We start from the raw sequence: 17,303 nt of genomic DNA, 5'->3' as shown, positions 1-17,303 counted from the left end.
CACTCTGTAATCCAGCAAACTCGGTAATCCGGCACACTACAGATCCCAATGAAGCCGGATTTGTGATCTAGGACCTGTACCTATATTAACTATAAATATTATGTTTATTATAGATATTATCATTATTATTTCTACAAAAGAATGCACAGAAACACTACAACAAGCAAATATCTTGTTTACATTCAGTGTTTGACTTAAACTGGGTAGAAACTCCATGAAAATAAAAGGTCCAAAAATATGTAACAACAAAATTTCATTTTTTGCTGACAGCTTCAAAAATATTGTTAAAAAAAAAAGTGAGTATGGTTCACCCATTACAAGACACACTGAGGGCAAATTTCTAAGTCTATAATCTTAAATTTCAGACCCACATCCAGCATATAATTCAGAAAGTTTCCAAAACAGTAGGTATCCTTTCCAAGATATGATACTATGTACCCCAAAGGGCACTCCTTACTTTATATCACTCTCTAGTATACCCTTGCATCACCTATGGTATTTGTGCTTGGGGATCTACAACAGCCAATCACCTCAACCCTTCGAGGATCCGTCCCATAGTTCTACGGCTCTGAAGCCAGAGTCCAAGCTGTATTTCTATGCCATGAGCTCGGCTCACTCAGATAAGCTGTGAGCGATAAATCTGGGCCTAGATGTGAGAGAATACATCTATGTGGTGCATTAGTGTTATGCGGTGTTTTCCATATTTTTTTTACAGTTGCATTCACAGTTTCTTGGTCTCATTTGATAAAACTGAAGATATATTACAGAAATAGAGATGATTCTGATTGTTTTTAGTACTGAAAAGGGCTTGAAACTGAGGTCAAAGTAGCGGAAATGTCCGATTTTTGCTGATGTTTAAGAGTAAACAAATGACAACACGCATCCAATACACGTCAGCTGGTGGGTCTAATGTGTGTTCGTGAATACGCTGACATTATTTATACAATTATTACAATATTGCATAACAGTAACTCTTCTATTGTTAGGTGTGAATAAAAATTCATTACGTGAATAAAAAATAAAAATGGAATTCATTTGTAAAGCCTGGAAATGTAACTAACGTTATTTTAGTGCCAGAAATGCCTGCATTGTTTATTCTAGACCCTATTTTGAAATTGGGATATTTTGAACTGTGTGAAATTAGTCAAATTACCAATTTCCGATCACTTCACAGTGGGCCCCCGCCACATGATCAGCTCCCAACTTGAACAATTACGTAAGTGTATTTTTGTAAGTGCTTTTGTACGTGTATTTTTGGGGGTCTGAAACGGACTAATCTAATTTACAATATTCCTTATGGGAACAAATTCGTTCGGTAACGGCACCCGAACAGACTTCTGGAATGAATTAATATCGTAAGTCGGGGGTCCTCTGTACTGGGTAGTTGAAACAGTTGACTGGGCGATTTCTTGTGCTCAATTGATAAAATAGAAGTAATACTAGTGAAATAGCTAAGAATTTGGTCGACTGGGATCCTAAGCGGTTAGCGGCAGAGGCAGCAGCGACTTTCAAGCTCCGTACTTTTCTCCAACTATCAGAGCTACCAATGCTCCTATGATGACCTAGTTACAAGCAAAACTGCACTACCCAACGTAGCACCCAGAATGACCAAAGATTACCAACAGTGAAACCTACAAATCGAAAATAATAGAGATCAAAGGAAGACTGCCCACAAACCGAAAGCAACACCCCGCTTCCAGCCGAACAACATAACCCTAAGCTTTGTATAACTACAACTTCTTCTTAACTACAACAATTCCTGTAGTATTATGAGGCGCAGTCTAAGAGGAAACAGCACCAAGGCCAGCAAGAAAACACCGAAAAATCAACTATTCAACAAGTGTAGCCAGGAGGACGCCGGCCCAGCAACCACCCCACTCACCACCGCTCAAGGCGACACCACAACAATAACAACAAACATGGCTGCCACCAGCCCATCCTCCCCTCTCTTCCCCGGATTCAACCTACCAAGTAGTCTCTCAGGTATGACCAACGATCCAGATACCCTAAAGACATGCATCTCCACCTTAGTTATTGAAAATATGAATCTTCGAGAGACGCTAACAAAACAAGACACCAGGATGACACAACTCGAGAACAAAATCCTCAGTCTTGAACAAAAGTTATCAACACCAGGAATGACTAACTGTGACAAGACCATCCAAACAGTCATAGATAGCCATACCCAACAAATAATATCTCTTAATACAAAGGTTGAAGCAGCAGTAAAAGAATGGAAGAACAACTTAGATAACCAGTTCAGTGACTACTTTGCTCTCCATGAAGATAAAACTGAACAAGATAAACTATCAGACGCAGTAATAGTTAACAGTCCACTTTTTCCCAGTGATATGAACCAAACAAACAGTAAAGAAATTACTCTGCAGATCATAAAGGACCAAACAAGTGTTATTGTACCAGAGTCAGAAATAAAAGAAGCCAGGTTACTAGGATCCCATGGTAGAAAAAGTGTTATGCTTAGATTCCACTCACATGACAGGAAAAAAGACTTAATTATTGCATCTATTAAAGTAAAGAAAGAGGTATACATAAACGAGTGTCTTACCAAAAAACGTCAGAACCTCCTGTATAGAGTCAGAAAACTTAAGCGGGAGAATAATGACACAATACACCAATGCTTCACACGGGATGGGAAAATTTTTGTTAGGAAAACAAATGTAGGTCAACTGTACACAATCACGAACGAGAATGATCTATCACGATTTCTCAGGGATACTAATCTTACAGAGAATAACTAAACAATGTCCAACCTAAAAGCCTACGTAGTGTAGTGTATGTTTTGCTCCATTATTGTTCAAATTTCATTGTACAATCTCTTAGTAATTAAATAATCAACTACCTCATTTTGTGATTTTACTAGTAAGCATAAGTCACCTTATGTAATTTTCTTATTTACTATTGTTTGCTTAAACATTAGCTGAATTGATACTTTCTCTGTCCATATTACTACCGTGCCGCAATTCCTCAGTCATGCCATACCTGAATTGTGCCAAATAAACCCATGTTAAATGATGGTCTGCTGTATATCAAACCTACCCTTTCTATCTAAAATCTTTGAAAAAATAATACACAAGCAAGTTTCCTCCTACCTTGTATCCCACAACATACTTTACCCCTGCCAATTTGGATTTAGACCAAGCAAAAGCACAAATGATGCAGTTATACATATGCTCAAGCTACTATATACAGTGCTGGAAAAAAAGAAAATTCCATTGGTCTCTTCATAGATCTATGGAAAGCATTTGATACAGTTGACTACTATCTCTTGCACCTTAAACTCGAACATTACAGGGTCAGAGGACACTCACTCAATTACTGTACTTTAAATCATATCTTAGCAATAGACACCAGTATGTACAATAGGGCCCCGCTTTACGGCGTTTCACTTTACGGCGTTCCGCTAATACGGTCATTTCAAATTGTGACCAAAACTCGCTATACGGCTCCCCCCACCTGACTTTCTAATACGGTCACTGCACCCCACCTGGTTTGTTTACATTCTCTGAGATCTGTAAGCACTAAGTCTTTCCATTTATGTCTGGAAACTCCAAAATTTTAAGCGTTTTTAAAAATTATTTCATATTTTATGTATACAGTGGTCCCTCAATAATCGTCCAGCCTGAAAGCCGTCCATTTCGGAAATAGTCCTGTTTTTTCGTCAAAATATTGGCTCGCAAATGGTCCGGTAACTCGCTAATAGTCCTTCGTCCCGGACGCGTACTCACGGTCTGAGCCGCCTCGAGCCGCCTCGGTCTTTCCTTCCCAGCCAGTGTGCCATTGTTTACCAGTGAGTGACGGTCCCCTCACGTGCTCCAGCAAAATATTTCATAATATTTCATTTATTTTAGTGCTTGCAAGTTATTTAAGTGCTAAATAAGCTACCATGGCTCCAAAGAAAGCTCCTAGTGCCAAGCCTTTGGTAAAGAAGGTGAGAAATACGATTGAATTTAAGAAAAACATCATTGAACAATATGATAGTGGCATACGTGTGGTCGAACTGGCCAGGATGTATAACAAATCCCGTACAACCATATCTTCCATCATAGCCAAGAAAAAGGAAATCAAGGACACTGTTGTTGCAAAGGGGGTAAATATGCTGACAAAAATGAGATCACCAGTACTCAAAGATGTTGAGAAGTTATTATTGGTGTGGATAAATGAGAAACAATTAGCAAGAGATAGTCTTATGACGTCGCTTATTTGTGAAAAGGCTAGGCAGTTGCATGACGATTTGGTAAAGAAATTGCCTGCAACTAGTGATGATGTGAATTTAAGACCAGCAAAGGCTGGTTTGAGAGATTTAAGAAGCGTACTGGCATACACAGTGTGGTGAGGCTGCCAGTTCGGACCACAAAGCGGCTGAAAAGTATGTGCATGAATTCAAGGAGTACATAAACAGTGAAGGACTGAAACCTGAACAAGTGTTCAATTGTGATGAAACAGGCCTCTTTTGGAAGAAAATGCCAAAGAGGACCTACATTGCTCAGGAAGAAAAGGCGCTGCCAGGACACAAGCCTATGAAAGACAGGCTGATGCTAATGTTCTGTGCTAATGCTAGTGGGGATTTCAAAGTGAAGCCGTTACTAGTGTACCATTCTAAAAATCCCAGAGTGTTCAAGAAAAACAATGTTATGAAGTGTTAATTGTGTGTGTTTTGGAAATCTAATAGTAAGGCATGGGTCACGAGGGAAATTTTTGTAGAGTGGTTCAATGAAGTGTTTGGCCCTAGTGTGAAGAATTACCTCCTGGAAAAGAAATTGGATCTCTAGTGCCTCCTAGTAATGGACAATGCACCTGCTCATCCTCCAAACTTGGATGACCTAATTCTGAAGGAGTTTGGGTTCATCACAGTAAAGTTCTTGCCCCCGAATACCACTCCTCTCCTTCAGCCCATGGACCAGCAGGTCATTGCAAACTTTAAAAAACTCTACACCAAAGCAGTGTTTGAAAGGTGCTTGAATGTGACCTCAGACACTCACTTGACCCTACGAGATTTTTAGAAAGAGCATTTCAGTATTCTCCATTGCATAAGCCTTATAGGTAAGGCTTGGGAGGGAGTGACTACCAAGACTTTGAACTCTGCTTGGAGAAAATTGTGGCCAGATTGTGTCCACAAGAGGGATTTTGAAGGGTTTGGGGCTGACCCTGATGAGCCTATGTCAGTTGTTAAATCCAATGTGGCACTGGGGAGTTCCATGGGGTTGGATGTGAGTTTGGAGGATGTGGAAGAGTTGGTGGAGGACCACAACGAAGAGCTAACCACTGAGGAGCTGCAAGAGCTTCAGCAGGAACAGCAACAGATCGCAGCTCAGAATCTTGCTGCAGAGGAGAAGGAAGAGAGATGGAGGAAGGTGCCTTCTTCAGAAATTAAGGAGATTTTTGAAATGTGGGGTAGGATGGAAAGATTTATGGAGAAACATCACCCAGAAAAGGATGTTGCAAGCCATATCGGCAACTTGTACAGTGACAGAGTCTTGGCCCATTTTAGGGAAGTTTTAAAGAGACGCCAGAAACAGAGCTCTCTGGATAGTTTTTTTGCTAGACAGGACTCCAGTGACTCTCAAGGTGGTCCTAGTGGCGTTAAGAAACAGAGAAGAGAAGTAACCCCAGAAAAGCAATTGGTACCCGAGGTGTTGATGAAAGGGGATTCCCCTTCCAAACAGTAATTCATCCAATCAGTCTCCTTGTCCAGTCTTCCATACACAAAGAAGAATTGCCAATAAAGGTAAGTGTTATTCTGTTAATGTTTAATTCATCATGTGCCACTGTATTGTTTATGTACTACATCTATATTTCATGTAAAAAAATTTTTTGTTTTAATACTTCAGGAACGGATTAATTGAATTTACATTATTTCTTATGGGGAAAATTGATTCGTAAATCACCCATTTCGATAATAGTCCCACTTCCAGGAACGGATTATGGACGATTATTGAGGGACCACTGTACTCTGATAATTATGCTTATGTATACCTGTACTTAAATAAACTTACATACTGTGCTGGCATGCAGGTACACATTAAAATCAGTAGGAGTGTTTTATGTCTCCAGACGTCATATTAGTAATGATAATAATAATCACCGAGTCTCATTTAAATGTCATATTACATTAATATACACATTTTCATTAATCCATCTACGATATTTTTTCAAAATTATATAATAAACACGATGCATAACATCTAAATATGATAAATACACCCCACAGTAGAATAAATAAACAAATATGAGATGTGGTAGCAGACGACTTGCACAAGTGATACCATATTAGAAATAATAATAATAATAATCACTGAGTCTCATTAAATGTCGTATATTACGTTAATATACACATTTTCATTAATCCATCCATGATATTTTTTCAAAATTATATAATAAACATGATACATAACATATAAAGATGATAAATACACCCCACAATAGAATAAATAAACATAAATATGACATGTGGTAGCCAGATAACTTGTACAAGTGATGCCATGAATAACATTTTCTCTAATCTAACATAAGAGAAAATGTGTTACTGGGGGGTAACTGTAGAAAATTATTCCTTTTGTATGTATGTAAGTTTATTCAGGTATACACAAATACAGTTACATAGATTATCATACATAACAGCACATGTGTAGAAAACCTAGGATAACTCAAAAAAGTCAGACAGTGTGACTTATTTCCATTGCCTTCACTCTGAGCGTCATTTCTTCTCAAAATGATGTTACATGAGAATGGGAGTGTTCTTCTTTATTTATTCTACTGTATCAGTGTAGAGACAACTTGTACACAATGTAACTTGTACACAAACCAGACATGTACACTTTGTTCACAAAACTTACCTTCACCTGGTTTGTTTACATAACTCTGCGCCTGTCCTCTCTCATGCACTCATTCTTTCTCTCTCTCATTTATTCGTTTCATCTCATTTACTTACTTTACTTACAAATATTTTAAGGTAAGTAATGAGTGAACTGTATATACATTTTATCGCTCTGGGATGCTTAAATATCATAGAATATATGCCTGGGTGGGTTGGCCTGGTATGGTATCCCAGCTGACTACCATACATACCACACTTGATTTCTTACAATAAATACTACTTGTCTCACCCTAGATTAAGACTATAAATATTTTAAGGTAAGTAATGAGTGCACTATGTGTGCATTGTACTTTTTTATTGTTTTTTGATGCCTAGTTCTATTGCTAACTTAATATATGTTAGTGTAAACTTGTTATCTAGTGTATTTGTATGCATTTATAAGTGAAGAAAAAAAGGGTGTTCCACTTTACGGCGATTTCTGCTTTATGGCGGTAGCCTGGAACCTAACCTGCCATGTAAGTGGGGCCCTACTGTATACACAAATGGTGTTGGAGTCCCCCAGGGCAGTGTCCTTTGACCACTACTCTCTCATTTACATCAGTGACATCCGTAATGCCTCCAAACTACTTAAACCTGTTCTTTTTGCATATGACACCACCTATATCTTCTCTCACCAAAACCAAACCATACTTAGAAACACAGTAAATGATGAGCTGCTAAAAATATCCACTTGGATGATGGCCGATAAATCTACTCTCAATATCGACAAAACCTACTTCATACTGTTTGGTAACAGAGCTGCAAATATTCAGCTAAGCATGTCGATAAATGGTTCCTCCATTTCAAGTCACACTGATGAAAAATATCTAGGGCTCCACATTGATAGCTGTCTTAAATTTCAGATGCATATACAGCATATTTCCAAAAAATCTCTAATAAGTAGTCATCCTTTCTTAAGATAGGGTACTATGTACCTGGAGTTTACGTGGAGAGAGTTCTGGGGGTCAACGCCCCCGCGGCCCGGTCTGTGACCAGGCCTCCTGGTGGATCAGAGCCTGATCAACCAGGCTGTTGCTGCTGGCTGCACGCAAACCAACGTACGAGCCACAGCCCGGCTGGCCAGGAACCGACTTTAGGTGCTTGTCCAGTGCCAGCTTGAAGACTGCCAGGGGTCTGTTGGTAATCCCCCTTATGTATGCTGGGAGGCAGTTGAACAGTCTTGGGCCCCTGACACTTATTGTATGGTCTCTTAACGTGCTAGTGACACCCCTGCTTTTCATTGGGGGGATGTTGCATCGTTTGCCAAGTCTTTTGCTTTCGTAGTGAGTGATTTTCGTGTGCAAGTTCGGTACTAGTCCCTCTAGGATTTTCCAGGTGTATATAACCATGTATCTCTCCCGCCTGCGTTCCAGGGAATACAGGTTTAGGAACCTCAAGCGCTCCCAGTAATTGAGGTGTTTTATCTCCGTTATGCGCGCCGTGAAGGTTCTCTGTACATTTTCTAGGTCAGCAATTTCACCTGCCTTGAAAGGTGCTGTTAGTGTGCAGCAATATTCCAGCCTAGATAGAACAAGTGACCTGAAGAGTGTCATCATGGGCTTGGCCTCCCTAGTTTTGAAGGTTCTCATTATCCATCCTGTCATTTTTCTAGCAGATGTGATTGATACAATGTTATGGTCCTTGAAGGTGAGATCCTCCGACATGATCACTCCCAAGTCTTTGACGTTGGTGTTTCGCTCTATTTTGTGGCCAGAATTTGTTTTGTACTCTGATGAAGATTTAATTTCCTTGTGTTTACCATATCTGAGTAATTGAAATTTCTCATTGTTGAACTTCATATTGTTTTCTGCAGCCCACTGAAAGATTTGGTTGATGTCCGCCTGGAGCCTTGCAGTGTCTGCAATGGAAGACACTGTCATGCAGATTCGGGTGTCAATGCTGCAAAATAGATCTTCGGGGCTCTGGTGGCCTGGTAGCTAAAGTTCTCGCTCCACACGGCGAGGGCCTCGGTTCGATTCCCAGCCAGAGTAGAAACATTGGGCGTGTTTCTTTACACCTGTTGTCTATGTTCCCCATCAGTAAAATGGGTACCTGGGTGTTAGTCGACTGGTGTGATTCGCATCCTGGGACACTGACCTAATTTGCCCGAAATGCTTAGCATAACAAGGGGCTTTCTATATAGTAGTGTCACTGATGTCAGCTAGGTCTGTATACCATGTACATGTTTTTTTTTTTTTTTCAACAAGTCGGCCGTCTCCCACCGAGGCAGGGTGACCCAAAAAAGAAAGAAAATCCCCAAAAAAGAAAATACTTTCATCATCATTCAACACTTTCACCACACTCACACATTATCACTGTTTTTGCAGAGGTGCTCAGAATACAACAGTTTAGAAGCATATACGTATAAAAATACACAACATATCCCTCCAAACTGCCAATATCCCAAACCCCTCCTTTAAAGTGCAGGCATTGTACTTCCCATTTCCAGGACTCAAGTCCGACTATATGAAAATAACCGGTTTCCCTGAATCCCTTCACTAAATATTACCCTGCTCACACTCCAACAGATCGTCAGGTCCCAAGTATCATTCGTCTCCACTCACTCCTATCTAACACGCTCATGCACGCACGCTTGCTGGAAGTCCAAGCCCCTCGCCCACAAAACCTCCTTTACCCCCTCTTTCATCATCTTTCAACAAACTGGCCATATCCCACCGAAGTGGGGTGGCCCAAAAAGAAAAACAAAAGTTTCTCTTTGCAAATTTAGTAATTTATACAGGAGAAGGGGTTACTAGCCCCTTACTCCCACCATTTTAATCACCTCTTACAACACGCATGGCTTACGGAGGAAGAATTCTGTTCCACTTTCCCATGGAGATAAGAGGAAATAAATAAGAACAAGAACTAGAAAGAAAATAGCAGAAAACCCAGAGGGGTGTGTGTGTATATATATATATATATATATACGTGTATATATATATATGCTTGTACACGTATGTGTAGTGTGACCTAAATGTAAGTACGCAGAAGTAGCAAGACATACCTGTAATCTTGCATATTTATGAGACAGACAAAAGACACCAGCAATCCTACCATCATGTAAAACAATTACAGGCTTTCATTTTACACTCACTTGGCAGGACAGTAGTACCTCCCTGGGTGGTTGCTGTCTACCAACCTACTACCTTTAGTAAATAAAGATATTATTATTATATTATTAAAAACATGTCAGTCCATTCACATTAGTCAAAACTCTGCCTGTATCCCTGTAACAATTATAATGATAATTATAATTGTAATTATTATGATAATAGTTTTGTTTTCCTATCAGGTTGGGTGTCTCCATTTCCATCGAGGTACGCTTACCATGCACTCTCAACTCTTGGTTACGCTCGCTGCACCACAGGCTACTGGGCCCATAGCCTGCAGGTAAACTTTATACACTCAAGTTTACAACTTATCCACAATTTGCAGAAGGAACTTTAGAGGTTCTGGTCCATCCAAGATTATCATCAGCTTGCATTGGTAGACAGAAGTTCTCTTGTTTCCTCTCCAGCTGTGAGTTAGTTGTCAATTATTCCAACCATGGTATTGTGACTTTAATTCTTCAGTATTTAAGTTCACTTATTTTAATCATTAAACTGTTGCCTCAGAGGTATATTGCTCCCCATATATGGAGTTTGATATACCTGTGACTGGTCTCTAGGGTACTTTTACCTCCCACTGCCTCGCTTAAGCCAGATTTCCCTGTTGTCTGTCTGGTCACTCAGGCTGTTGCAGATAGCAACCCTCAGGCCTGCTTAATAATAATGGTAATAATGATCATTATTTCAACATAAGATGTTTGTACAGAGATGGGTGACATTTAAGTGTGCAGGTATACAGAAACTTAAGGTTGGATTATGTTTTATAATTTGTATTGTGTGTTTATATGTAACACTACATAAATCTAGAATATCTAGATATGCACTTCCGGATAGACCTATGGCAGGTAAGCTAAGCTCATTCATTATACAGGCATCGCTATATTTGTGCGGTATATATATTCCAGGCATAGACATCCTGCTCTGAGCACTAGTTTTTTTTTTTCTAAGTGTACTAGCTACTTGGAACACAGTGAATGGTGCTCAGTGTTAGATAGGTATCAAGTTTAGTAGACAGCAACTTCCCAGGGAGGTACCATCATCCTAGTATATGTGTGACAAAACCCTGGTGGATGTTTTACACTGGGAGAACTACTGGTCTTTCCCTTCATTCTCATAAACACATAATGACAGGTAAACCTTGCAACTAGAGTAAACTTTCAATATGTGTATTATTTTCCTGAAAATAAGAACATAAGAAAGGAGGAGCACTGCAGCAGGCCTGTTAGCCCATACTAGGCAGGTCCTTCACAATCCATCCCACTAACAGAATATTTGCCCATGCCCTATTTCCAAACCAATACTTTCCTGTGTCCTTTCTAAATCTAAACTTGTCTAATTGAAATCCATTACTGCGGGTTCTCTCTTGGAGAGATATCCTCAAGACCTTATTAATATCCTCTTTATTAATACCCATCTTCCACTTGTGCACTTCGATCATGTCTCCCCTCATTCTTCGTCTTACAAGTGAAAGCAATTTAAGGGACTTCAATCTCTCTTCATACAGAAGATTTCTAATGCAGTGAATTAATTTTGTCATTCGTCGCTGAATGTTTAACCCTTAAACGGTCCAAACAGATTGACGTTCAAATCCGTAGTGCTCCAAACGTAGATCTACGTTTTTTTACATATTTTCGAACATAACAAAAAAACACATGTAGATAAGAGTTTTTTTTACACATTTTCAAATAAAAAAAAAAAGATGATCTACATTTTTTTACATACTTTCAAATGTTGAAAAAACGTATATATACGTTTGGACCATTTAACCCTTTGAGGGTTTTCGTCGTACTAGTACGTCTTACGAGTAGGGGTTTTTGACGTACTAGTACTCATAAATTCTAGCGACCTCAAATCTAGTGGGAGAAAGCTGGTAGGCCTTCATATGAAAGAATGGGTCTATGTGGTCAGTGTGCACAGTCTAAAAAAAATCCTGCAGCAAACGGTGCATAATGAGAAAAAAAAACCTTTTTCCATTTTTTTTTAATAAATCAGCGACTTTGCAGTGTATTTTCGTATGGTATTTATTGTTGTATTCTAGTTTTCTTGCTCTCATTTTATAGAATGGAAGACATATTACTGAAATTGAGATGATTTTGACTGGTTTTACAATGAAAGGTGCCTTGAAATTGAGCTCAAAGTAGCAGAAATGTTCGATTTTTACCAAACTTCAAAAGTAAACAAATCGTGCCAAGCGTGCAATACACGTCAACTGGTGAGTCTAATATTCTTTCACAAGTGCACCAATATTATTTATACCATTTTTTACACTAATGCAGTAGTCTGCATAACAGTAAATCTTATATTTTTTGTGAGAATAAAAATTCAAAGTGGAAAGCAAAAGAATATAAGAGGGGCCTTGAGACGTGACTAATGACTAGAGGAAATGTCATTTTAGTGCCAGGAATGTCTTTCTTGTTTATTCTGGACCCTATTCCGAAATTGGCATCTTTTGAAATTTGTGTGAAATTGGCAAAATTGCTAAATTCTGACCACTGTACTGGATAGTTGAATTTATAAATGGGTGGTTTCTTGCACCCATTCGATAGAAAAAATGGAGATCTAGCGAAATATTCATGTTTTTTTGTCGACTAGTACAGTGAAATTGGCCGAAAATGGGGCTCAAAGTGGGCAAAATCGCCGATCCGTAAACATCGCCGAGACCGCTAACTTTGCGAGAGCATAATTCCGTAAGTTTTCTATCAAATTTCAAACTTTTGGTGTCGTTATGATCGGGAAAAGATTCTCTATCTTTTCATAAGAGAAAATAATTTTTTTTTTTTTTTAAATTTGGCCGACCCTGAGAACGAGTTTCGGAGAGGGCCTGTCGACCCTCAAAGGGTTAAGGGTTAATAAGGAATTTATATCCATTCTGTAAAATGGAGATCAGAGCTGAGCTGCATAATCTAGGCGAGACCTTACTAATGACATATAAAGCTGAAGTATAACTGCTGGACTTCTGTTGCTTACACTTCTTGATATAAATCCCATCAATCTGTTTGCCTTATTATGCACTCTTAGGCACTGCTGTCTTGGTTTAAGGTTGCTGCTTACCATAGCCCCCAAATCCTTTTCGCATTCTATACGGCTAAGTTCAACATTATTAAGCTGGTAGGTGCTAGGGTTATGAACATTTCCGAGGTTTAGAACTTTACATTTATCTACGTTGAACCGCATCTGCCACTTTTCTGACCATGAATTGAGTTTGTCTAAATCCTCCTGAAGTTTCGAGACATCAACGTCTGAATCGGTTATCCTACCCATCTTCGTGTCATCAGCAAATTTGCTTATGCCACTAGTAATTCCCTCGTCAAGGTCATTTATATATATTATAAACAACAATAGGCCTAAAACTGATCCCTGTGGAATGCCACTTGTTACAGATCCCCACTCAGATTTAACCCCATTTATGCACACTCAATATTTATTTATTTATTTATTTAGTAATTTAAGCATACAAACAGAGGTACAAAAAATACAGGTAAGAGCAGCATGCCAAAGCCACTTATATGCATAGCATTACGGGCTGGCTTAAAATTAACTTAAGATTAACTAAGCAATGATGAAATCAGTGATAAAACATTATTGTAAACAGATAACTATAAAGTAGGTAGTAGGTTGGTAGACAGCAACCACCCAGGGAAGTACTACCGTCCTGCCAGATGACTGTGAAACAAAAACCTGTAACTGTTTTGCATGATGGTAGGATTGCTGGTTTTCTTTTTCTGTCTCATAAACACGCTAGATAACAGGGATATCTTGCTACTCCTACTTACACTTTGGTCACACTTCACAGACACGCACATGCATATATATATATACATACATCTAGGTTTTTCTCCTTATTCTAAATAGCTCTTGTTCTTTTTTATTTCTTCTATTGTCCATGGGGAAGTGGAAAAGAATCTTTCCTCCGTAAGCCATGCGTGTCGTATGAGGCAACTAAAATGCCGGGAGCAATGGGCTAGTAACCCCTTCTCCTGTATACATTTACTAAAAAAGAGAAGAAGAAAAACTTTATAAAACTGGGTTGTTTAAATGTGCGTGGATGTAGTGCGGATGACAAGAAACAGATGATTGCTGATGTTATGAATGAAAAGAAGTTGGATGTCCTGGCTCTAAGCGAAACAAAGCTGAAGGGGGTAGGAGAGTTTCAGTGGGGGGAAATAAATGGGATTAAATCTGGAGTATCTGAGAGAGTTAGAGCAAAGGAAGGGGTAGCAGTAATGTTAAATGATCAGTTATGGAAGGAGAAAAGAGAATATGAATGTGTAAATTCGAGAATTATGTGGATTAAAGTAAAGGTTGGATGCGAGAAGTGGGTCATAATAAGCGTGTATGCACCTGGAGAAGAGAGGAATGCAGAGGAGAGAGAGAGATTTTGGGAGATGTTAAGTGAATGTATAGGAGCCTTTGAACCAAGTGAGAGAGTAATTGTGGTAGGGGACCTGAATGCTAAAGTAGGAGAAACTTTTAGAGAGGGTGTGGTAGGTAAGTTTGGGGTGCCAGGTGTAAATGATAATGGGAGCCCTTTGATTGAACTTTGTATAGAAAGGGGTTTAGTTATAGGTAATACATATTTTAAGAAAAAGAGGATAAATAAGTATACACGATATGATGTAGGGCGAAATGACAGTAGTTTGTTGGATTATGTATTGGTAGATAAAAGACTGTTCAGTAGACTTCAGGATGTACATGTTTATCGAGGGGCCACAGATATATCAGATCACTTTCTAGTTGTAGCTACACTGAGAGTAAAAGGTAGATGGGATACAAGGAGAATAGAAGCATCAGGGAAGAGAGAGGTGAAGGTTTATAAACTAAAAGAGGAGGCAGTTAGGGTAAGATATAAACAGCTATTGGAGGATAGATGGGCTAATGAGAGCATAGGCAATGGGGTCGAAGAGGAATGGGGTAGGTTTAAAAATGTAGTGTTAGAGTGTTCAGCAGAAGTTTGTGGTTACAGGAAAGTGGGTGCAGGAGGGAAGAGGAGCGATTGGTGGAATGATGATGTAAAGAGAGTAGTAAGGGAGAAAAAGTTAGCATATGAGAAGTTTTTACAAAGTAGAAGTGATGCAAGGAGGGAAGAGTATATGGAGAAAAAGAGAGAGGTTAAGAGAGTGGTGAAGCAATGTAAAAAGAGAGCAAATGAGAGAGTGGGTGAGCTGTTATCAACAAATTTTGTTGAAAATAAGAAAAAGTTTTGGAGTGAGATTAACAAGTTAAGGAAGCCTAGAGAACAAATGGATATGTCAGTTAAAAATAGGAGAGGAGAGTTATTAAATGGAGAGTTAGAGGTATTGGGAAGATGGAGGGAATATTTTGAGGAATTGTTAAATGTTGATGAAGATAGGGAAGCTGTGATTTCGTGTATAGGGCAAGGAGGAATAACATCTTGTAGGAGTGAGGAAGAGCCAGTTGTGAGTGTGGGGGAAGTTCGTGAGGCAGTAGGTAAAATGAAAGGGGGTAAGGCAGCCGGGATTGATGGGATAAAGATAGAAATGTTAAAAGCAGGTGGGGATATAGTTTTGGAGTGGTTGGTGCAATTATTTAATAAATGTATGGAAGAGGGTAAGGTACCTAGGGATTGGCAGAGAGCATGCATAGTTCCTTTGTATAAAGGCAAAGGGGATAAAAGAGAGTGCAAAAATTATAGGGGGATAAGTCTGTTGAGTGTACCTGGTAAAGTGTATGGTAGAGTTATAATTGAAAGAATTAAGAGTAAGACGGAGAATAGGATAGCAGATGAACAAGGAGGCTTTAGGAAAGGTAGGGGGTGTGTGGACCAGGTGTTTACAGTGAAACATATAAGTGAACAGTATTTAGATAAGGCTAAAGAGGTCTTTGTGGCATTTATGGATTTGGAAAAGGCGTATGACAGGGTGGATAGGGGGGCAATGTGGCAGATGTTGCAAGTGTATGGTGTAGGAGGTAGGTTACTGAAAGCAGTGAAGAGTTTTTACGAGGATAGTGAAGCTCAAGTTAGAGTATGTAGAAAAGAGGGAAATTTTTTCCCAGTAAAAGTAGGCCTTAGACAAGGATGTGTGATGTCACCGTGGTTGTTTAATATATTTATAGATGGGGTTGTAAGAGAAGTAAATGTGAGGGTCTTGGCAAGAGGCGTGGAGTTAAAAGATAAAGAGTCACACACAGGGTGGGAGTTGTCACAGCTGCTCTTTGCTGATGACACTGTGCTCTTGGGAGATTCTGAAGAGAAGCTGCAGAGATTGGTGGATGAATTTGGTAGGGTGTGCAAAAGAAGAAAATTAAAGGTGAATACAGGAAAGAGTAAGGTTATGAGGATAACAAAAAGATTAGGTGATGAAAGATTGAATATCAGATTGGAGGGAGAGAGTATGGAGGAGGTGAACGTATTCAGATATTTGGGAGTGGACGTGTCAGCGGATGGGTCTATGAAAGATGAGGTGAATCATAGAATTGATGAGGGAAAAAGAGTGAGTGGTGCACTTAGGAGTCTGTGGAGACAGAGAACTTTGTCCTTGGAGGCAAAGAGGGGAATGTATGAGAGTATAGTTTTACCAACGCTCTTACATGGGTGTGAAGCATGGGTGATGAATGTTGCAGCGAGGAGAAGGCTGGAGGCAGTGGAGATGTCATGTCTGAGGGCAATGTGTGGTGTGAATATAATGCAGAGAATTCGTAGTTTGGAAGTTAGGAGGAGGTGCGGGATTACCAAAACTGTTGTCCAGAGGGCTGAGGAAGGGTTGTTGAGGTGGTTCGGACATGTAGAGAGAATGGAGCGAAACAGAATAACTTCAAGAGTGTATCAGTCTGTAGTGGAAGGAAGGCGGGGTAGGGGTCGGCCTAGGAAGGGTTGGAGGGAGGGGGTAAAGGAGGTTTTGTGTGCGAGGGGCTTGGACTTCCAGCAGGCATGCGTGAGCGTGTTTGATAGGAGTGAATGGAGACAAATGGTTTTTAATACTTGACGTGCTGTTGGAGTGTGAGCAAAGTAACATTTATGAAGGGATTCAGGGAAACCGGCAGGCCGGACTTGAGTCCTGGAGATGGGAAGTACAGTGCCTGCACTCTGAAGGAGGGGTGTTAATGTTGCAGTTTAAAAACTGTAGTGTAAAGCACCCTTCTGGCAAGACAGTGATGGAGTGAATGATGGTGAAAGTTTTTCTTTTTCGGGCCACCCTGCCTTGGTGGGAATCGGCCAGTGTGATAATAAAAAAATAAAAAAAAAATAACTATAAAGCACAAATGAGTATTACAAAGACAGGTCATATGGTTGCTTGCATTGCTGTACATTCAGTCGAATGGAGTATTCTGTTAGGTAGTGTATTTAAAAAAATAATAAACTT

General features: G+C 39.5%; 1 protein-coding gene across 3 annotated transcripts in view; it reads left to right on the top strand.

The window, feature by feature from the left end:
• The window catches only part of LOC128701486 (inactive hydroxysteroid dehydrogenase-like protein 1), a 160,933-nt gene that overhangs the window by 104,084 nt on the left and 39,546 nt on the right, over positions 1-17,303 (top strand). For all 3 annotated transcript variants that reach the window (XM_070101752.1, XM_070101751.1, XM_070101753.1), the window contains one exon: positions 10,167-10,264. In XM_070101752.1, coding sequence (XP_069957853.1) covers positions 10,167-10,264 — 98 coding nt within the window. The remainder of the gene's footprint in view (positions 1-10,166; positions 10,265-17,303) is intronic.

The sequence above is a fragment of the Cherax quadricarinatus genome, chromosome 78, assembly GCF_038502225.1.
Source record: "Cherax quadricarinatus isolate ZL_2023a chromosome 78, ASM3850222v1, whole genome shotgun sequence".
NCBI classification, from domain to species: domain Eukaryota; kingdom Metazoa; phylum Arthropoda; class Malacostraca; order Decapoda; family Parastacidae; genus Cherax; species Cherax quadricarinatus.
This window is presented reverse-complemented; position numbering and strand designations above follow the sequence as displayed.